The sequence below is a fragment of the Vulpes vulpes genome, chromosome 6, assembly GCF_048418805.1.
Source record: "Vulpes vulpes isolate BD-2025 chromosome 6, VulVul3, whole genome shotgun sequence".
Taxonomy (NCBI): Eukaryota; Metazoa; Chordata; class Mammalia; order Carnivora; family Canidae; genus Vulpes; species Vulpes vulpes.
In genome coordinates, this window is record NC_132785.1 from 89,225,895 (window position 1) to 89,248,054 (window position 22,160).

General features: G+C 42.7%; 1 protein-coding gene across 7 annotated transcripts in view; it reads left to right on the forward strand.

Annotated features, from left to right (window-relative positions):
• Positions 1-22,160, forward strand: part of GNG2 (G protein subunit gamma 2) — a 196,596-nt gene that overhangs the window by 66,717 nt on the left and 107,719 nt on the right. For 2 of the 7 annotated variants that reach the window (XM_072761563.1, XM_072761562.1), the window contains exon 3: positions 8,584-8,772. The exons of 1 other annotated variant lie outside the window; for it this stretch is intronic. Coding sequence is in view for 1 of the 6 variants with exons in the window: in XM_072761560.1 (XP_072617661.1) it covers positions 5,320-5,336; positions 8,584-8,772 (206 nt within the window). In the remaining 5 variants the exon portion in view is untranslated. Of the gene's footprint in view, positions 1-4,976; positions 5,337-8,583; positions 8,773-16,061; positions 17,594-22,160 lie in introns of those variants that run through there. 4 more of the 7 variants (XM_072761560.1, XM_026000697.2, XM_072761561.1 and 1 more) reach the window with 4 other exon arrangements.

A 22,160-nucleotide genomic window follows, 5' to 3' on the forward strand; every position in this document is an offset into this window, starting at 1 on the left:
CACTCCTGTGCTTATAGCTGGAAGAGAGACCTCCCTTCCTTCTACATAAGTTACATTATATAAACAAGTCCCTAAAACCTCTCTTACCTTGCAGGACTCAGAGCCCTGAAATTAAGTTCAGTCCCATGCATGTGCAATGCCAAAGGCATATTACTTTTGCCACCATAGAAAACATAGATTAATTGGAACCCTCATGTCTCTATCTGATCTTTTTTTATAAAAGTGGAGGTCACAGACACTGAGAAATGGCCAGAAATGTATAATATGAAACCAGTGTAGTAAGAAAATGGGTAGTTCTATGGAGGTCCACAATGGGTAGACAAATCAACAAATGCTGCAAAATCTGAGATTTGCCATTGTGGGACAATATGACATGGGAGAAGCTCAAGAGAGCAAGGATTGCACCACAGGAGCCAGAATTTTAAGTCATGGTTCTTAACTGCCACTACATGAATCAGCTGCAACAAGCCCCCTTCCAGAATGACTGCATCAGAATCTGTGGTGGTGAACCCAGGAATCTGTAAGTTAAAATATCTCCCCAGGGGACTCTGACCTTTGCCCAGATCCGGAAACCCCACGTGTAGAGGCTCCCCCAGGAAAGGAGCCCCCCACTGTTCTATGTGAATTCATATAGTGCTCACAAGGACTCTATAAAGAAGGTACTATTATCCCCATTTTACAGAGGAGAACACTAAAGCACAGAGGAAAGGTCTCACAGCCAGTAGGTGGTGGAGCTTGATTTGAACCCAGGTAATCTGGCTTCAGACACTATGATAATATTTCAACAGAATTATTAAGAGGAAATAAAAGAAGCAAAAATATGAAGTACATATTAACATATTTAAGAAAGGCGTTTAACATGAGTTAACCTTTGCAATTGCACCCAGAAAGCCCCTACAAGGGAAACATGCGAATCTCTGAACATTCCACCTAAGGAGGTTTTTAATCCACTGTGTTTTATTTCCCATTGTGTAAAAGGCCTCCTTTTTTGTCTAACCTAGATGGACACCAATGATGTCATGCTTATTCGCCCTTTCCTGACCTAAACAGTAATGAAATTGAGGTCCTTGAAAAACTCTCCTATTCAGAGCCAGGACACTAAAAGCTTATTCGGATATGAGACAATTGTCCTGATATTATCTAGTCTAGACACACGGACTCATGAAAGAAGGTACAATTAAAATATTTTTGTCTGGAGTTGATGTCTTCAAATAAGTTTTCTAAAAATCCGATTTTAATATGTTTTATTTTTGTAAAGGAAGTGAGAGGGCAAACATCTTTCTCAGGTCTTCACAAGAGCACTTAATTGTGTTTCTTCTTTCTATATCCTCTAGAGCTGTCAAAGTCAGTAACTGAACCTGTGATTGGCAGGCAGAGAATTTCTTTGGCATCAGCCACAGGGCTCTGCACACCTAAACAAAATCGCTGAGAAGCTGGCCACTTACTCTCCCAGCATAGGAGTGGTGTTTCCTGAGGTCCCACCAGAATAGTCGTGGACCTATTAATTTATTAAGATGGCAGTTTGGCCTATGTTGCCAGACAGATGGCTCACGTGTGACCCTTTTTCACAGAGTGCAGTTATTGACAGAACTGAAGACAGAAAAAAAAAATCCTTTTCCTCTAGAGAACTCTGCTACTGATCTTGGTGCCACTAACTTAGTGGACTGAGATGCTATAACAAAAGACCCACCCATGTTGTTAGAAAGCAGAACCAACAACACAAGTTATAAATAGCTGAACTATTCTAAGTGCTTCTAATCAACACTATTCTTACTGTAAATCACAGGGAAGGTCTTCAGGACAGAGAGGAAAGAGATGTTGTTTCTATAATAATGCAAATCAATAATTATCGACTGGAGAGATGAAGGCACAAGAATCCACTGTGGTTGTTTTGCTCTTGAGAGTACTCCTCACCTCCTCTTTCCGGTTCTTCTCTCCCTGTCATCCCCTCCCAAGACATTCTCAGATGTCTAGTGCTATGGAAACCACTCAAATATTTTGTGTGTATACTCTGCTCTCATCTTCCACCCTATCCCCTTTCAAAGCCCACCCCATATTGCCATGGAAGCATTTTTTTTTTTTTCAAACTGCAAACCTGGCTATATCAATCCTCTGACTCAAATCTGTGGTTCTCATTTTTCCATACTGGTTGAAATGCCATTGAAGGTACCTCCCAAACTGATCCCAGCCCACCTCTACAAGCCACAGAGGACCTCGCCAGTGCAGCCCGGCCATTTGCTCCCACGATGGCAAACCACAAAGCAATGTCCAAGACCCGTGGTTTCTCCTCCCAGTCTCAGAAACCATTCATGGTTCACAGAATAAGGTCACGCTCTGCCCCACTCGCATTCTGAACAAATAGTTACCTAGCCTGCAAAACCCCTTTTCTTTTACTGGGTCCTCAGCTACCATCTCAATTGCTAACTCTGTTCTAAAGGCTCTCCTAGTAACCCAGGCAAAATAAATCTATCTTCTCTCTATGCTTCCTCTTCTCCATTTCCCCCATCTGTGCTCCTACACTGTTTACATGGCTGTCCCAGCTACTTAGCCAGTTTGATTGAAGGCACTCAACTTGTTGAGGTAAAAACATAGACCCATTTTATCTTTCCCATGGCTGCTAAGACAGTTTGTCCCATTCTGCTCTCTTTTCCCTCTGGGCAGCAAGCTCTCTTAACAATAGTTCATTCTATCTCAGAACTCTTCAGTTGCTTCTGTTAAGACAATCGGTTCTGGTAACTGGCTCCTATTTGGCATAAACCCCTCTCCATCTTCCCAGGGCAGACTGGAGAACACTGGGTTGGGGGTGCATCTGTTTTATGACATGGCCTGAGATGAAATCATTAGTTGGTCGCCCAACTGAGCCACCCAGGTACCCCCAACATAGTCCCCTTCTTTAAAGGATCAGAGTGAGGAGCAGCAGAAGTTTCCCTTTGTCACTTTTCCTATTCAGTAATAATGAGGCTACTGGCAACTCTTGTTTCTCACAGTTGGTTGCGGGGGAGGGAGGAGTAGTGTTATAAAGAGTCCCTGTGGTCAGATGGAAGCCCCAAAATCTCCATTGCAGAGAATTCAGTCCCCAAAAGTCCCCTAAGCATGGTTGGTTCCTTCCCAGAAGAATCCACTGCAGCTGACCTACCCGCTGCCCCAACCCCCCTCCACCCCCCGTGGAGGCATCATTTGAATCCCTCTTTGCTCCTTGCCACAACATATGTTGAAACAATTGAAAGGTCTTGTAGAGTTTATGAAGAGAATCTCACCATTATACCTATAGAAGCAACAACAACATCTTGACAAAATAATTTTCTCATATGCTCAGGTTCAAAGTGAATATTCTAAAGGACACCTAATTTATGGTGGATTCTTAAAAGTTTTTTTTTTTTTCTCTTGGCTTTCTTAAGAATCTATGGGCTAAATTAGGGTTTTATGTGGAGTCAATCACTTTTTAAAATTTTGTAATTTTAAATCCTAAATACAAATTTGTGTATCTTTAACTTACAATTAGATTTTAAAGAATCTGGCTCAGCATTTCTCAAAGTGTGCTCTGAAGAACTAGAGATGTTCTGTGAAGACATTAATCAGTGGTCAGATTCATTTGGGAAACAGCATATTGTCTAGGGCCCCCTCCTGGAGAATCACCGTAGATACTGGAATATCAAAATCACTGAGAAGTTGTGCAGTAAATAACCTGCTGAACATTTTTGAACCTAACGTTTTGCAAAATTATTTGAGCTCTGAATTTCCTGCCCCAACTTTTTACCTTGTGTCACAGTTACTGACCCAATTTGGGCCATGCTGGCTTTTCCAATGAGGCAGCATTGAATGCCAGAAAGAATATTAAGAAGTACAGTTACAGGGCCTGGCTTTGTCTGCTTTGTACCCTGGAGTACCCCAGGCACAGAAATTTATCTCTTGCTGTCACTTCTCTACCATCTATAAAACATGGGAGGCTCATTGCAGCTCCAACCTTCCCCAGGATAGGCATTCAAAACAATCACTTTGTGATTCACCTGCCAAAAATTAATAGTAAAGCACCAATAGCTCTTTCTATATATGTTTTTAAGCAAACCTATGAAAATTCAGCCTGATTAGGTTTTGAAAACCTTTATATGACACATGAGTCAAAAGGCAGAAAGATTTTTCTGGGAAAGAAACAACAGATTAATTTAAAACTATTTGGTTCTAAGATATGATGAGAAGTCAAAGAGGTTAGTTATCAGCGGCTTCAGTTTCTGTATACCTAGAGTTATACAAAATATACATCTTTTCATCACAGTGCTTTTTATAGGTATTACTAAACACAACACCCAGGCTATGAAAATCCTAGAAATCTGAATTGATATTTGGCATCTGGTTTTATCAGGATGTCATAAATCCATTTTCTTTTCAAAATAGAAAAATAACTGCACTTTATTTCTCTGGAGTTATTGAACAGAAATAAAAACCCATTCTCAAGCAGATATTAAATTGAGGCATTTGGAATCTTAATTCTAAAATTATAAAAGCAATTCTAAGCAATGTCCATGAGACTTGTTTTCTGTTTTGTTTTGTTTTCAATTCAACTTAATTCTTCCACTCCAGTCAAAGATTTCAGATTTCCTCTCTGTAGGACTCAGGCTCATTACTTACTGAGTAAGGGGTTCCTGCCACCTGAGAATGGCATCTGTCTTCCTGTCACCATGCCAACCCCACTACAAAGGAGGGATTTCCCCTCCCTTTTTTTTTTTCCCCAGTCTTCCCTCCAGTGTGGGAGAGGCACACTCCTACCTCGGGGGAAGCACCATTTTTTTATTACAATTGGTGCCTTTCCTCTGCCTTTGTGTGAGAAAAAGGCTTGAGGTGAAACTGTTTGTCTTTTTAAATATGATTTTCATTCTCTCTCTACTCTTACTGACGTCTTTGTGTGGTGTAGTGGCTGGGATCCCACTGCATCGACATGGCAACCAGGAAATCAGTCATTCAGGGTTGCCATAGTAACCAGAGGGGGGCAGGGGAGAAGTCCATTTTATCACAGTAGGCTGTGCCCCTTCCAGGAAGCCTACAGAATTTTAAGAAAGAGGTCATTATGAACACAACAACAACAACAACAACAACAACAACAAATGCCGATTGACATCAGGACAACCATGCACCAGCATCGCAAAGCTCTCTGTAGAGGAGGGTGCCAGTGAGCGCATGGCAAACATCACAAGGAGATAAAGGGCGTTGCCTTCTCCCCTCAGAGCACTGGGTGCTGGCTCGGTCTCCTAGCAAGTCCATACAGGGAAGTCCAGAAACACAAGCTCCACACTGAATTGCCCAATTCTTTCTAAAGTTTCAAGTATGCAGAGGAATGGCAGGTAACTGATGTTGTGCAAGCAGGGTGAGTGTCTTGTTTGGGTTGGGGCTCAGCTCTACTTTTATGGTAGAAGAGCCCTGAACTGCGGAAATGGGGCAAAGGGTGCTGTCCCAAGAAAAAAGGAAATGTCTGTTAAGTAGTATTTCCTGCCGCATCTGCTTCTGGAGTCATATTTAAAAAAAAATTTTTTTTTTAAAGAGTCATGTGAGGTTAACCAGCGAGATTATCTTTTACAGGCTTGATAATTAGAATCCTCAACTGATAGGCAGATCATGTTTTAGGACAGACAACAGGGACCCTGGACCTGGGGAACAGACTTGGCTCCTGGATTTTATGTAGCCTGACCTTTGGGGATCCAGAACTGACCCATAACTAATTGCATTCATAACTAAACTTGAGAACGCACTGCATAATTTTAAAAAGTTTTCTGATGTCAGTACTCTCTCCAACAGACACGGACATAGGAAATTTCCTCTGTAAAAGGAGATGTTCTGTTTTGCAAAGTGAGAAAAAAACCTCTCGCCTTCCTTTTTAACAGTAGAATGTTACCCTTTTCCTCTTTCGAAGTTGAAAGGAACCAACTCTTGATTCCTACCCCTCCTGCCTCCAAACTGCCCTCCTCCGCTCCCTGTGTTCATCTCAGTAAATGGCATTCGTTGTCCACTTTAGAGTCTTTCTCAGCCTTACTTCTCTCACATTAGATTTAACAGCAACTTCCTGTGGGTCTGGTTTCAAAACTTATCCTGAATTCCGTCTCTTCTCTCCACTTTAGTACCCATCACACCCAAGCTGTCATCATCTTTCTGAGATCTAAGAGCCTCCTGACTGGTCTCCCAGTTCCCATCCTGGTCTCCCAAGGCAAGGCAAGTTAGCTCATTCTATGCTACTGCTGAGACCTCTCCCAACCCACAACCCAAAACACTCAGAACGCAGTCACGACCTGGTGTGGCCCCTGCCTACCCCTCCATCCTCATACCCTTACACTTTCCATTTGTGCATTCTAACTCTCTTACACTGACCTTCTCTTCTTTGAACACATCAAGGATTCCCTCATCTCGGAGTCTTTGCACCTGCTGGAATATTCTTTCCCACACATTAGGAGGCCTCCTTCCCTCACTTCTCAAGTCTCTAAATGTCCTCTCCTACAGGAAGCCTTTTGTATCAGCCTGAGTTTTGGTTGGAAATGAAAATCATGCAACTTTTAGGAGAACGAAGGGACTTGTTCCCCAGTTGCAGGAATTAAAAAGCCAACAGTGAGATCAGAGGCCATAGCTAGCCTTGAGGGGGCAAAGGGAAGAAATAGTATTATAGGGGCACAAAGAGAGCTGCATCCTGAAGACCCATAGAGCTGCCCAGAACAGAATGCTGAGGAATAAGACACTGACCTCACTTCCTGTGTGTTAGCCAAACACAGCTAGAAACCAGAGTCTGAGGGAGTCGAGGTGATACAGTATTGGGTATTATACAAGTTATCTATGGTTGTACAGCAAATTGCCCCAAAATACAGTGGCTTGAAACAATAAGCCCTCATTATCTCCTTTCTTGAGTTGGGAATTTGGAAGCAACTTACCTTCATGTTTCCAGCCCCGGGTCTCACATGAGACTGTAGTCAAGATGTTCATTATTTGAAGACTGGTGTGGGATGAAGGATCCATTTCCAAGGTGGCTCACTTACCTGGCTGGTGAATTGTTGTTCGTTGTCAGCAGGAGACCTAAGATCCTCTGCATGTGGGCGTCTCCACAGGGCTACGTCAGTATGCTCACCACGTGGCGACTGGCTTCCCCCAGAGTGCTCCAACAGGCCAAGATGGAAGCTACAATGTCCTTTTTGACCTAGCTTGAAAATCACATCAGCCACATACTATTAGTCACATAAAGCAATTCTGAGTCAATGTGAGAGGAGACCACACAAAGGTGTGAATACCAGAAGCCAGTAATAACTGGGGGACATGTTGGAGATACCACAGCACAGGACAAAGCAAAGAAGGGTGGAGAATAAATTGAAAGGGGTGGGGAAAGTTAGAAATCAGTGAACAGCTAGCAACCTTTCTACTTAAAATATTGTATGCAATAGTGCCTGACTGGTAGAGTCAATTAAGTGGCTTGGTTTCCACTCAGGTCATAATCTGAAGGTTGTGAGATGGAGCCCCAGGCATTGGGCTCCATGTTCGATGCAGAGTTGATTTGGGGTCCTCTCCTTTCCTTCCCCCTCTGTCCCTTCCCTTGCTTGCACTTGCTGTCTCTCTCTTCTCTCTAAAATAAATAAATAAAATCTTAAAAATAATCGTGTACAATCCTGCCACTCTGTTCCCCTTTACATGGTTTTATGATTCTTCACAGGACTTGGTGCTACCTGACCTACATTTATGTGTTAACTACAGTTGACCCTTGAACAACGCGGGAGTTAGGGGCCCTGACACCCCATACAATCAAGAATTCACGCATCACTTTGACTCCCCCAAAGCTTTACTAATAGTCTACTGTTGCCTGGAAGCCTTGCCATAACATAAATAGTCATTTAACACACATACTATTTATGTTTTATATACTGTATTCTTACAATAAAGTGAGCTAAAGAAAAAAGTGTCAGAAAAGTATTAGGAAAAGGAAAAATATTTGTAGTCCTGTATGGAAAAAAATCCACGTGGACGTGGACACGTATAGTTTAACCTGTGGTGTTCGGGGGTAAACTGTGTTTTATTTTTGATTCCCCCACTATCCTATAAAGTTCATGAGATAAGAGAAGTAGTCTGTTTTGTTTCCTGCTGACACCTAGCAAGCTTCTAATAAATACTTAGATATTTGGATGTATAAATTGTATCCAATTTTAGATAAAAAGTAAATGTTTTTAAATGACCAATTCCAGTAACATCCCCTCTCTTTTTAAACTCACCACCACCCACCTCCACACCCCTCCCCGCCCCCCACCCCTCCACCCCTCCAGGAGCACTGATACGCAGTGAATTAGAATTTGCCTCTGTGAGCTTTGCAAGCAAACACAGTTGCCTTTGAGTCCTGTCTGCCTCTTTGGTTTGCTATTCCTTTGAGGTGTTGTTGTTAGTGTTTTCCCTTCATTTTAAAACCAAGTTTTCACATTTCTCCCTCTTAAAAGTAAATTAAATTGTCTTCTGTTTTCAGAGATCTTGTTCAAAAAATGGCTTTCGGGAGCAAAACAAGCACTTCCCTCCTAATCTTCCCCTTTATTCCTCCCCCACCCTCCTTCTCTGTTTCTTCCTGAAATCTGCCAGGAGCACCTGTGGAAATTTCTTGTCCTCTGTGGCATTTATGAGGTGGAAGAGATTGCTGAACTCTGGTTACGGACAGAAGAGAACAACAAGCAGAAAACATTTCTCTTGGGCCCCCAGGGCCACTGTGGAGTGCACGGTCATGATGTTTTATCCAACTGACTGTAAGAAGATGACAGCCTCCAGTCTAGGGTAGGTAGAAGGAGATTTCTTTCCCTTGCATCAGCCCTAGAGGGTACATTATAAATTCACACCTTTTTAAATAGGAAGTGGGAGAAATTAATCTGTTAACCATGAAGCAGTGACCCTTGGAGTGGGGGAGACAGGCTGGTTGTTGAGGGAACATGGTGAGCAGACATGACCGACCTAATGCCACATGTGCATACTTGTTCCACATGAAATCTACACAGAAGTCTTCCTTAGAATTCCTTTGGGTAATGAGGTGCACTATCTAGAATCCATACCAGATCCAATAGCTTTATCTCTTATTAATACCAAACCTCAAATACAAATAGTGAGTTTCTGTTATTCTTGCAAAGTTCGTTCACTTAACGAAGATTTAGCAAGCGCTGACTGCGTACCAGGTGCCATTGAGACACTGGCTAATCTAGAGAAGCACAAAGTTATCTTCCTAGAAATTTAGGGGTAGGAAGGCGTTTTGATTTTCCCATCTGATGATTGTGAGAAATGGTGAGAAATGGTAAAAAAAGCAAAAGTTTATTCTGAACACTTCTTCCTTAAAAACTTATTTTTCTCTACTGGCATCCCTTCAGTTATGGTCATATATAACTTTTTGTCCCTCTTGACTATATTATTTGAAGTTGTTGCTGTCACTTCTTCCGATATAAAACCACTGATACAGGTAATCCTTAGGTAAGAACAGGTCATGTAGTTTCCTGCTCTTAAATGTTAGAATGCCAAGTGTGATTATTGGGTACTGGTGGGGTTTTTTAGTCATATTTATGCTATTCCTTTTTAGTTAGTATAAATCTACCTACTTTCTAGATGCAAAATTTGAGGTTGGGGAGTTAGGAGAAATGTACATAAATATTTTAGTAGCAAGCAAATGACTTGGCTGTGGTCTGGGTGAATTCCAGTATTTTGAGCTGGGAAAGATGCAATGACAGCAACTGATCTTGAACAAGTAACTCATTCTTTTCACTTGAAAACAAAGCCATAAAGAACCGTGTACAAATAATGACAAACTTGCTTATCAACAAGATACTACAGGACTATATTAATTTTTTAAATTACAAATAAACCCATAAATGTTTGGCTTATAATATTCCTCCTAAAATTAATTTGTGTCCTTTACTTGGCACACTTTTGCCTTTATTCATACATGCAACAAATATTTATTGCATACCTACTACGTGCTGTGCACTAAGCATTGAAGAACGTACTATAGTGTCAAGTAAGACATTACCTGTGTATTCTAGAATTCCACATACAGTAGAGGATAGAGAAAGAGAAACATACAATGACAATCAGGAGTGATAAGAACCATAACCAGGAGAAGCAAGAGCTGATTTGTGGAGGAAAGGGAAGGCTATGCCTAACCCAGCCATTTTCTTTAAAGATTTATTTGTTTACTTACTACTTGAGAGAGAGATCTCGTGAGCGACTGTGGGTTTGGAGGGGAGGGCAGGAGGGACAAAGGGAGAGGAAGGGAGAGAATCCCAAGCAGATTCCCCGCTGAGTGCAAAGCCCAATGTGGGGCTCCATCTCATGCCCCTGACATCAGGACCTGAGCCCAAATCAAGCGTTGGATGCTTAACTGATTAAGCCACCCAGGCACTCCTAACCCAGCCATTTTGTTTGAGAAAATTGTACATGTGAAATAGTAATTTCCTGAGGAATCATATTTATTTTTGTCAAGTCAATAATTTGAGATTTCTGCATTTACCACACACCACCTAATTCTTCTCTGTTGAAATTTCCCTGCGTGATCATACCAATGATACCTATACAATGTTGAATAATTTCTTATTAAGATAACTGATATCATTTTGGTAACATTTCATAGGAAGTTATAGAAAATGCTTTGCATTACTGAAAATGCACGTTCAAGTGTACAGATTTGTAAGTAATCAATTGATAAAACTTTACAAGCACTTTCTACATACGGTGGGATTTCATTATCATCTGTGCAAATAGTGGATTTTCACGTTGGTTTAATAGTAGTCAGCTAGTACCTTCAGGGTCTGTCCCCTTTCAACATTGGTATCACATTTTCCATCTTGCCGTGGCTTCTTACTTTCCAATTTCCGAGGACATTTTGAGTGTTATTGTAAGCAGCCGTGGTGGTTTGTTTGCACATTCTCTTAGAATTGTGTAAAATGTACATTCTCGTGTTTTCACAGTGGTCAGCAGTACTCATCACTGTCTCCCACAGGGCCTAATTGTTTAGATTCAGTTAAAGTCAACAAATGGGTACTGAGTACACGTGACACGCCGAGCACTATGGAACATGCTGGGCAGCCAGAGAGGCACAGCTGTTGTCCTCGGTGCCCAGTCTACTTAGTAGATTCAAGTGGACTCTGGGAGAGACAATGTCACCATGGAACACTGAACACCCCAATGGCTTCCTCAATGCCTGTGCTTCTGCTTCTGAAATTCTACCGTAGGAAAATTCAAAGTGCAAAATCAGGAGAAAAATAGAGCTGAAGGAGGGGACCAAGGTAATAAACAACCTGTGAATCTTCTTTACAGCCAGGAAATCAACAAAGACACCAAGACAGAGGCCTCCAAATGTTTTCCTTTGTTCTCCAGCCTTTGTTAACCTATTTACTATTGAAATACATCGCTCTCTCTGGTTGACATATTTGGCCCAGAAAAATCAAGTGTGTTGCCTTTCTGCCTTGCCTGCAAATGATGAGAGTTCTTACTGTATCGCTTTTCTTTCAAGGCACTTCAAAATAGTCTACTTGTGTGATGTTAATCTCATCCATCCGTAGCCTTTAATTCTCATATTCCTTTCAACAGTCGTTTTTCCAAGGCTTTGCGGTGCACCGTGTTCTCTAACCTCTGTCATACTTTGTTGCTGACTCCCACTTCTTGATCCTGTTGCTGGCTTCCTGTTGTCCCTGATTTTCTGTGTGGATCTTCAGAGACTTTGGAGAGGGAACAGGTTGTATTTTGCAGAACTGCTGTTTCTGTTTTTAGGGTAACAATGCATCTGGTTTAAACTCTTTCATCAACCCCTGCCAGTGGTCCAGCCCCCACTTCTGCCGATGGAAGGTCTGGAATATTTTCACCTTCTGGGAAGACCAGAACTGCAGACACATTGCAGGCAGTGTCCACCTGGGGAGTGTCTAGCCTTCTTCAGCCTGGCCAGACTCCCCCAGTTGGGCTCCGCATTCAGGCCTCTCTGACTTACTTCCAGCTCTGGCTCTGCCTCCCTCTCCATCTCCAGGCTTCTTCCTTCCTGCATCCCCCCATACCTGGAGTCTTCTCTAGCTTCTGGGTTGGCCTCCTCCACTGCCAGCTTCCAGCAACCATCGGCCTCCCAACTACCCCCGTCCTTCCCATCAATAGTTGTGTTTGTTTTCTCATGAGATGTTAGGAAAGCAAATTTCTAGAACTCATTTATGAGTGACAACCTCCCCAGGGCTGGATGCCTGAAACATACACATATATACCTATGGGTTAATGAATGTATATATGAAATTTCAAGCAATATCAGAGAAGTATTTGGGGCAAATCATCCTATTCCACTTAATCTGCTCATTAGCACCGCCCAGGCTAAAGGGAAAGTAGAATTCTTGCCTCTAGAGGAGGACATTTGATCCTCTAGAGGAAGCCCTTGGCCACTACTATGCAAACCCCTCATCCTACTAGCTTTTCTGCTGGACCATGCAACAGGGACTGCCATTTCTCATTAGTGAGGGGCAGCCACTCTCTTCAAGAAAAAGCTCCTCTCTCTGTCTCCTTCACCTCCTGATTCTCTTTAAACAAAACATGATTCAGTCTTCTTGATTCCTAACAGCCAGGGGTAGGCTCAGATCCCTGGGCAGAGGCAAGGACCCTGTGACACATAGATCTGAGTGGGACAAGATTTATTAGCATCTGCATTAAACCTTCTGCCAGGTTCACTCTCCCTTCCTTTGTGGCAGCCCACATGTGCACTCCAGGAGTGGCTTTTCTGGCACGGTTTATGGCTCCTGTCCGGCACAATAGAATGAGAAACGATAGGCATCCAAACTGAGACATGGACAGAAAAGTAGGGAGGGCCTTGTCAGAGAGTGCAAGTCAATCTAGTAAAGAACTAGTAGGCATGGCGAGGGCGGGGGAGAGAGAGGAACAATATTGTCAAGAGAGTGGAAAAGAGTTTGGGGATCTGGCATATGAGAGCCTCTGGGACAGCTGCGAGTTGGCAAAAACTGGAGCGTGCAGGAGGGAATGTGAAAAGTGTTTTTGGCTTATAAATTAGTCTCTTTAAAGTTCATCCAGAAATGCAAGTAAAGAACAGCTTTCTTTCCTTTTTTTTCTATTTCTTTTTAAAATTTATTTTTTAAAATCACTTTTTGTTGCCAGATTGTGCTTCCTTATAAGCAAGTCAGTGCAGACATAGAACTGGGATTCACCTATAACAAAAATTCAGAATTTGGCATGCAGGTACCATGATTTTCTGCAACTTGCAAAAAAAAAAAAAAAAATCAAGGGATTATTGTCTCTTATCCCATGACCAACTTCTCATATTGGAGACTTCCCTTTTCTTTCCCTCCCCTGCACCCAGAGGAATAAAGGCAGGTTTGGAATTTCTGCCAATGATGCCTTTTTATTATCCAAACATCAGTTCCCTACCTGCTCTGTGACAAGCAGAGATGAAGAGCACATGGGCCTAACTTTAAGGGGCTCAAATAGGAACAGGTGAAGTGGACATATGACAACTCATGAAGAAAGTCATGCAGCTTACACTGACATGGAGCTAGAGGCGAGGCACCGTGCCCTCCCCGAGCAGGAAACACGGGAACACCGGGCACTGCCTGTGTGGTCTGGGGAGGCTTGAGTGAGGCTGAGTCTGAAGGGATGAGGAGGGGTTGCCAGCAGGCAAGATGGAAGAAGGAATAAGGGCATTTCAGGTCAAAGAAAAGAATATGGTCCCTTTAGACACCTGCTGTGGAGGTGGAGGTGGACTGGCAGCAGTTTGTATAATAAGATGAGAGTGTAGTCAGGTGACATTCTGGAAGGCCCTGTGTGTCGGGCAAAGGAATTAAGACTACTGTCTTGTAGGCAATGGGGAGGGGAGATAGTGACAAAGCTCCATAGGACAGTGACAGTATCAACTGCTCATTTTAGGAGTGTATTTCTAGTGGGCATAGCTTAGAAGAAAGATGGCGGTAGAAGGACAAAGTAAGGAGTCATGCGGTCACATAGGGGACAGCAAAGCGTTTATGTAATAAGACTGTGGCAAGGAAATAGAGGGGAGGGATTGGCTCAAGGGGATAGCTTGGTGGTGGGGGCACGAGGTTGAGGAACTTTCAGACACTGCGTTAAGAAAGACAGATGATTTTGACAGCGTTCTTCTATCCCTTCTGTGGGCAACTGGTTTGTATTCCTCATTAAATGGGCTGGAGAGTATAGGTTTGGTTGAGGCAATATATAAAATTTGGGGAATGTTAACTTCAAGGGACATTCAGCTAGAATGTGCAGTAATGCAGGAGAAATGTCAGGCCAAAATGATGGCTTCTTTATGGTCATCAACCTCTTCTACGTGGTAGATGTAAGAAATATAAGGTATCAATGCCTATAAATAGGACCCTTGATGAATGGTTTTTGTGTTATGCATTGATAAAATGCAGCAAGGACAGGGTCATATTTAGTTACTGATGGCATGAACTGTTAATGGTGAGATGTAATTATATCTCCTAAGAAATGAACACTTAGGGTGTCCTTACCATGCTTATGTTAAGAGATCTGAACTGGATTAATCTTGGCCAGGCCACACACTCATATATTTTCTTTCTTCTCCAGAAAAAGGGGCTTTTAGGAACAGTTGAAAGCAATGAGGTTAATGACAGAAAGAGACAATCTCAAAATCTAGTTTTCAGCTGTGAAGACAGGTTGGTTGGTAGTTCACAACAGCCAAGTGAAACCCTACGAGTTTTCTTAGGGCCAGAGGTGGAAGAGCTAATCAGAAGGCAACAGGACAAATTCCTGGCTGATTTCATTGTCTGAAGGAGATTTTCCTGTATAGATGTAAAGGTAAGTACCAACCACTCTCTACTGGGTTGAGAGAGTGAATATGTGAGAAGGAGAGAGAGAGAGGATTAAAAAAAGGAAATAAAGAGACCTGCTGGAATCCAGAGTTAACACCAAAATCCACTAGTCTAAAATTAACCAGAGATTTGTTTCCATAATCTTTCCAACCATTAATAATTGTGCTGCTTATTTTTATTAGGCCTTGTATCACATGCATTGTATTTAAATTTTTATCTAAAAGCTTTTGGTAACCTTTGACATGAAGATTCCTGATTTGGAGGTAATTCACGTCTGATTTTCATTGGGTTGCAGGACGCACTGGGAATCTATGTCCATTCTCTGCCCCTACTACAATTGTTTGCTTGTGGTTCAAAAGTAGTTTCTTATTTACAATCTTAAAACAATTCTTTTTATAATTTTCTGATGTTAATGAGTCGATATTAGGGTCCTTTTTTGATAAAAAGATTTCCAGAAAGAAAAGCAAACTCTGTTCATGGGACATCCAATCAAAACACAGGGTATTCTGAGAAGGTCTCAGAACATTTCATAGAAATTAAGTTCTGTACCTTCCAGGTGACTGTGCTCAAGGTGGGTTAGGAAGACCTGCTAGAGGATTAAGGCAAGAATGGATTTTAAGAAGTGGAGTTGGGGAATTAACTCTGTTGCCTGGGGAGGATTAGCTTTCTAGGCACTAAAGCCTAGAGAGAAGTTTAACAGCACTGCCTGGATCCTGGAAAGATTTTACCCTGCCCCCAGGCCATGTTTAATCTGTAGCTTCCCCAAAGCACATTGTGTTCATATTGAGGGAAGAGTGACTCCCAAACTGAATAAATTGTCACCGAGAGCATTGGGGGCTTAGTGATGAATATACTAACTGTGGGGCATCCAGAAACCAAGGACAGGTCCTGGTGTGACTGCTGTCTGTGAAAGTCACTGCTGTCTCTGAGCTTCCCCATCCCCTAAGAATAATAAGAGCTAATATGTACTGAACACTTCCTAAATCTAAGAGAACCATTAGCATTTTGTGTACATCTCATTTAATCCTCACATTCTGCTGTGGGACGTGACTATAATCCTCTCCATGTTGCAGATGAGGAAATCAAGGAACCCACAAGTTAAATAGTTTACCCAAGTTCATATGGTCAGTAATGACAGCTTGGGTTCCAGTCCTGGTGGACAGACGCCCTTTCCCATAACATCACACCACACCCTAAGGTGAGGGGAAAGGACTAGAGGATTATGAGGGTCCTTAGAGCCCTACCAGTGGGAGTGTGTGTGTTGGGGGGAAGGGAGCAGAGATCTATTTGTAGGCTAGGAACACATGGCATTCAGCTCTACCCCATTCCTTCGGACCACGGAGAATCTTTTGGGACTATGTCTTCACTGCCAGGCTACAGGTAGCCGTGCAGGACTTGGTTTAGCTCCCGTGCCCCACAAGGATACTTAACAGGGCCATTGCTTTCTGAGCATGTGGGTTAAGCAAGATCTCCCTGGTAGTGGGACCTTGGAGAAATGAAGCTGCTGGAATGTTGGCCACAGAGCAAAATGCTGCAGCAAGAAGCTGCAAGCTGCAGGCTCCCAGCTAGCTGTCTTGAAAGGGACCACAGTAAATCAGGAGCGGCCACTGAGGCTGCTGCTGGATTTCAGGGCCAGAACCCGGCCAGGGGCTGTGGACCCCCAAAGCCAAGAGCAGCAGCCTCACCACCAGCGACTGGTGGGGCCAGGCAAAGACGCTGACTGCGCCTGGGGAAGGGGGCCACTGAGCACTGGCTCTCTGGACGCTGCTGTGGAGGTGAGGGGGTGACAAGGGGAAGGAAGGAACCAGAGGCACCAGAGGGACTTGGAACAAAGGGGGAGTGGGGGTGCTGGGCACAGTAGGGTGAGCAGCGCGGGAGGAGGCGAAAGCGTGAGCTTGAGTGAGAGGGGGGAGAGGAAAGCAGCTAAGAGCTCCCAAGAAGGGGAGGAAGTGGGAGATGCGCCGCTTCCTGTAGAAAGCACGATGACTGAAGACAAAGCTGGGTGGGGACTAGTCCCTGGGCTGCAGGCGCCGCTGCTCCACACGCACAGCGCGCAGCGGCGGCCGCTCGGTGGCAGCTCCTGCTCCTGCTCCTGCTCCTGCTCCTGCTCCTGCTGCGCTGGGCGGGCCGCGCCGGGCTCGCTGCTCGCTCGGCTCCCACACCCCGCGCCCGCGCCCTGCGACCAGCCGCCGGCCCCAGGTAAGGGGCCGCTCCTGCGCTCGCTCCCTGCCGGGCGAGGGAAGGACCACCGCCTGCGGGGCCAAGGGCAGACCGGGACTTTGCTTGGGGATTGGGGGAAGTGATGAGGCTGGGCTCTTGCAGAAGGGCTTTGGAGAAGGACCAAACGTGCGGCACGTTTGCCTAAAAGGAAGGCTCATTAGCGCTTAGCTTTGGAGGTTCGTGGGGAAAACGCGCTCGATGTAAGAAGCCGGTGCATAGTTCTCTTGAAAGAAAAGCAGGGATCAGTTGAAATCAGTTGGGGCTGAGGCTGTGGGCTCATCATCTGAGCGTTGCAGTCTCCTGGTTTTAAGGGTGTAAGTGGTGGAAAACGTTATCTTTCTTACATATTGGACTGAGGTGTCTTCTGTTCTGCCAGTTTAGTGACTGTGATTTAGCTTTTTTTTGGGGGGGGGACGCTGTTAAATCCTTTTGTATTCAGAATTTGCCAACAAAGACTGGAATTGCGTATTTGAGGGGCAGTAGTTACCGTTGAAAAAAAAAAAGGTGCCTTCCTCCTTCGGCTCTGTGCAGCTGCTTTCAGGATAGCCTCAGAAGCAAGCTACCATTTGCGGGTAGGTCTCCTCCTAAAGTTGCATCCTTTCTCAAGGGAGCGTGGGAGGTCTAACTTGTCCAGATTCAGATATGTATGGCTTTGATGCTTATGTAGATTTTATTCATCTATAGGTCAAGATGCATATTAACCTCAGTGAGGGATAAAATGTACAAGTGGAGCTGGGTTATCTCCTTACCTATATACCCCATAAACAGAGCCAAGTAGTAAAATCAGAATGTGATTTTGTTCTTTGGTTCTCTTGAGCAATGGATCCTGTTAATGAGAGTCCATGACCATGACTTGTTCATATTTATGAATGATATGTGAAAGTACAATAAAGGGCTCTAACAGATTGAAAATGAAATTGGAAGATTTCTTTGGCAGGTTACGTAGCAGGAAGAGTTTACTACCCAAGTGAAGAAATGATTTAAGAAATTAACCTTTGTCTCCAACAGAAAGTGTGGGTGAGCAATAAATGGTCATTGATAAAAGGTTTTTTCTTGAATTTTTAGAATGAAAGGAGATAAATTTTCAAAGGAAAGAAATAACTGCTTATAGTGGAGTAAAAAAGAGTAAAAAGGTCATATTTAGACACTCATAAATTCTCAAAATGTAGGTTTTTTAAACACTAAATATGCCATTGAGAGTGTATATGCTTCCTCCTTTATCACCATTCTCAGGAAGAGCTGTAAGGTCTGTTTTTTAGTGCCATCTTTCTGAAATTGATTTGGCGTCTCAAAATTTGTGATGTAGCAGCACATTTTGAGAGATAAGAATCTTTGGGTACTAAAGAAAAAATATCTACTTTTCTGAGGTTACTTATTAAATTAAACTTGCACTCTGTCTAAGGGGCAAAAGATTGCTGGTGTTGAAACCATGGAGTTTCCCTGTGGACTCATTGAATTTAATCAAACCTGTAGGCAAGATAAGTCATTCTGTGTATTTCACAGTTGCACTTCCCATTTCCCTCCTAAAGTATTAAATATGGAAAGATAATCTTCCACAGAGGAGAGATATAGGGGTTGATGATCTTGGATCTGAAATGCTGCTACTTGGAGTTCCTGACTGAGCCACCTATCATTAAACGAAGTGGAAAGTTGGGAAGCTGGGCTGTATGAGGATGGGGCTCACCCCTTGGTACTTACTTATCTACAGGCCGTGTATTCACTAGATTGTGCCAACACCCTGCTTTGTTTGGGAATGTGTAGACAATCTGCGTTGTTCTCTGTGTGTGTTTCACAAAGAGTAAGAAAATGAAACCCTGGCCCTTAGGCACAGCAGAGTCAAGAGGGCTCCCTGTTCTCTTTCACAAAACGGTTAAGAGCTGCCTATTTTCTGTACTGCACAAAACATTTCCTTAATTGTTAAATTTCATCTTGAAGCACAACATGAGTGAGTAACAGCTGATCAGTAGCTGTGATGGTAGAAGGTTTAGGAAAAAGATAAAAATGCTTCTGTGCTATAAAATGAGGCTGTTTCCACTTGTTCTGGCCATATGGAATATTGAAAGACATAATGCTTTTGCCCAGAGTATTCAGGAGCTTTTGAGGGAGTCGACCTACACTGAAATTTTAATCGTACTTTTTTTTTTTTCTGCCATATGGCCAATGGCTGAGTGGAAACATGACTCCATTATTTCATGGCCAGCCCTGGGCCTCATATGGTGGGCACACAGTGAATGTATTTGGTTGACTGACTTTTTCAGCCTACTTCAGAAGGCAGGTCTAACTTTTAAGTATAAAAGCTCTATCATCAAAGCAGAAAGCCAGTTCAAAAAGACAACTATGGGGTAGAATAAAAGAACATCATGGAATGAAAAGAACACTGGCTTTGGCTCTGAGAGTCAGGCAGATCTGCCTTTGAATCCTACCACTGGTTCTTACTACTTGACCTGGTACGTTAACGTTTAAACCTGAGTTTCTTTGTTGTAAAGAGAAGTTAATAGTACATAATCAAGGTTTGGGGTTTTCTTTGTTGTATTTTGTTTTGTTTTGTTTTGTTTTTGCTGTTGTATGTGACTGTGTGAGTGCCTGCTATGAGTAGTAGGTACTCAGATGTCAGTTTTTCTTCCTGGGTGGTGAAAGGAAAAGTTAGCATATTCTCAACCTTTACCACTACCTCCAAGGTTCCAGGAGACCTTTTTTTTTTTCTTTTTTTTACTGGAGTAAAATACGTATAACATAAAATTTCCCATTTTAACGATTTTTAGATAAATTTTCTGTGGCATGAAGTATGTTGATGTTGTTGTATGACTATTACTACTTATCCATCAGCAGATCTTTTTCATTTTCTCAAACTGAAACTATTCCCATTAAAAAATGACTCTCCATTTTCTCCTCCTCACAGCCCCGCGCAACCCACTATTCTTTCTGTCTCTGAGTAGGACTACTCTAGGTGCCTCATATACATGGATTTCTATGGTATCTGTCTTTTTGTGACTGGCCTCATTCACTTGCCATCATGTCTTCAGAGTTCATCCATGTGGTAGCAGGTGTCAGAATTTCCTTCTTTCTTTAGGCTGGATGATATCCCATTGTGTGTATATGCCATGCTTTGTTTAGTCATTCATCTGTTGGACACTGGGGTTGCTTGCATGTTTTAGCTATTGTAAATAATGCTGCTATGAACATGGCTGTACAATTATCTGTGTGAGTCCCTGCATTCACTTCTTTTGAGGCACACCCATAATTGAATTGCTGGATCAAATTGTAATTCTGTTTAATTTTTTGAGGAATGGCCATACTGCTCCCCAGTAGCTCTACCATTTTACAATCCCTTAATAGTGCACCAGAGTTCCAATTTCTCCTCATCCTCACCAACACTTGTGTTTCTTGGGGGTTTGTTTGTTCTTGACAGTAGCCGTACTAATTAGGGTATGAATTGGTATTTCTTTGTGTTTGCAATTTTCCCTAAGGATTAGTGATGTTGAGCATCTTTTCTTGGGCCTATTGGCCATCTGTATATCTTCTTTAGATAAATGTTTATTCAAATCCTTTGCTCATTTTTTAATTGGATCATTTTTCAAGGAGACATTTTTAGATGGCAAGATCTCTTGACATAGAGTGTCCTAAAGATCCTGATTATAATATTTGAAATTAGTCTCCTGCATATACCAGTATTATCCCTGCCCAAGTAAAATACTTCTCTCAGGAGTAACTTTTAAAATCAAAAGGAGAGAGGCACCTGGGTGGCTCAGTGGTTGAGCATCTGTCTTTGGCTCAGGTCGTGATCCTGGGGTCCCGGGATTGAGTCCTGTATCAGGCTCCCTGCAGGGGAGGGCTTCTGCCTCTGCCTATGTCTCTGCCTCTCTGTGTGTATCTCATAAATAAATAAATAAATAAAATATTAAAAATAAAATTAAAAAGAGAAAGTAAGAAAATCTGCAGAGCTCCCGATAATTGGTGATATCAAGAATCTGATAGTGGAATCCAAATTCTTATTCTAGACAGTCACACCAATGACCCTGCTGGTCAAATGTGGACCCGGCTACTACAAAGAAGGCACTGGGGGACTGTTCCCACATCTTTCTAGTCTCCACTCAGTAGATGGATGAGAAAGAATGCCCCAATAGTTGGCAGGGTTAGAAAAAGGGGAGAGAATCTAAAGTATTAAATTATTCTTTTAGTTTATTCTAATGGAGAGGATTAACCTATGGAGAAAGGGCTATAGTAGTTAAACAACAAAAGATTTCTGAGAGAGGCTTCTACTAGCAAAATGTGATTCTAATCTAGATTTCACTTTTGAAAATAGAGAATCCTTCTGAGTTTCATTTCCCACTATACATTTCACCCTTGATTCTGAAACTGATGAAGCAGGGTGTGAACAGGGCTGAGGGGAGTTGCGCAGGAAGATGAAGGGGTCTCTGTTAAGAGCAACAATACCTGAGATTTATGGTGTGGGTATGGAGGTTGACCTTGAATAGTTTGAAGAGCTCCTGACCGATCATAGGTGAGTTTCTTGTAATGCAGTCTTTGTGTGTGTTGGTTGGTTGAGTAATAAACCCACTTTATTTAATTTGCAAATCTATTTATTCTACAACTAGTGGGAGGATCCATGACTGGCTTTCTAGATCCAGGTGGAGAAGGGAATTAGAACTGTGTTAAGACTTAGTCCCTGGCTTGTGGCCTTCTAGAATGGTACAACTGAAAATGACCTAGGGATGAGCCTGGTGTGTTTCAAACCCTCCATGATGGATAATAGAAGAGGTCCAGAATTTAAGTTACCTTTTTAGAGCTGCACAGATGATTGATACCTTACCCCCAATTCAATCTCCATTTCACCTCCTTCATATTAGGGCAAATGGACAGAGAAAGCCTTTATACTCGGGATGTCTAAGTGGCTTGTTAGTTTAGCGCCTGGCTTCGGCCCAGGGCGTGATCCTGGAGTCCCAGGATCGAGTCCCACGTTGGGCTCCCTGCATGGAGCCTGCTTCTCCCTCTGCCTGTGTCTCTGCCTCTCTCTCTCTCTCTGTGTCTCACATGAATAAATAAATAAAATCTTTAAAAAAAAAAAAGACAGCCTTTATATTCTGTCATTTTTAAAATTATAAGATGAAATTATTTTGTTTAAAAAGTAGACCATATTGG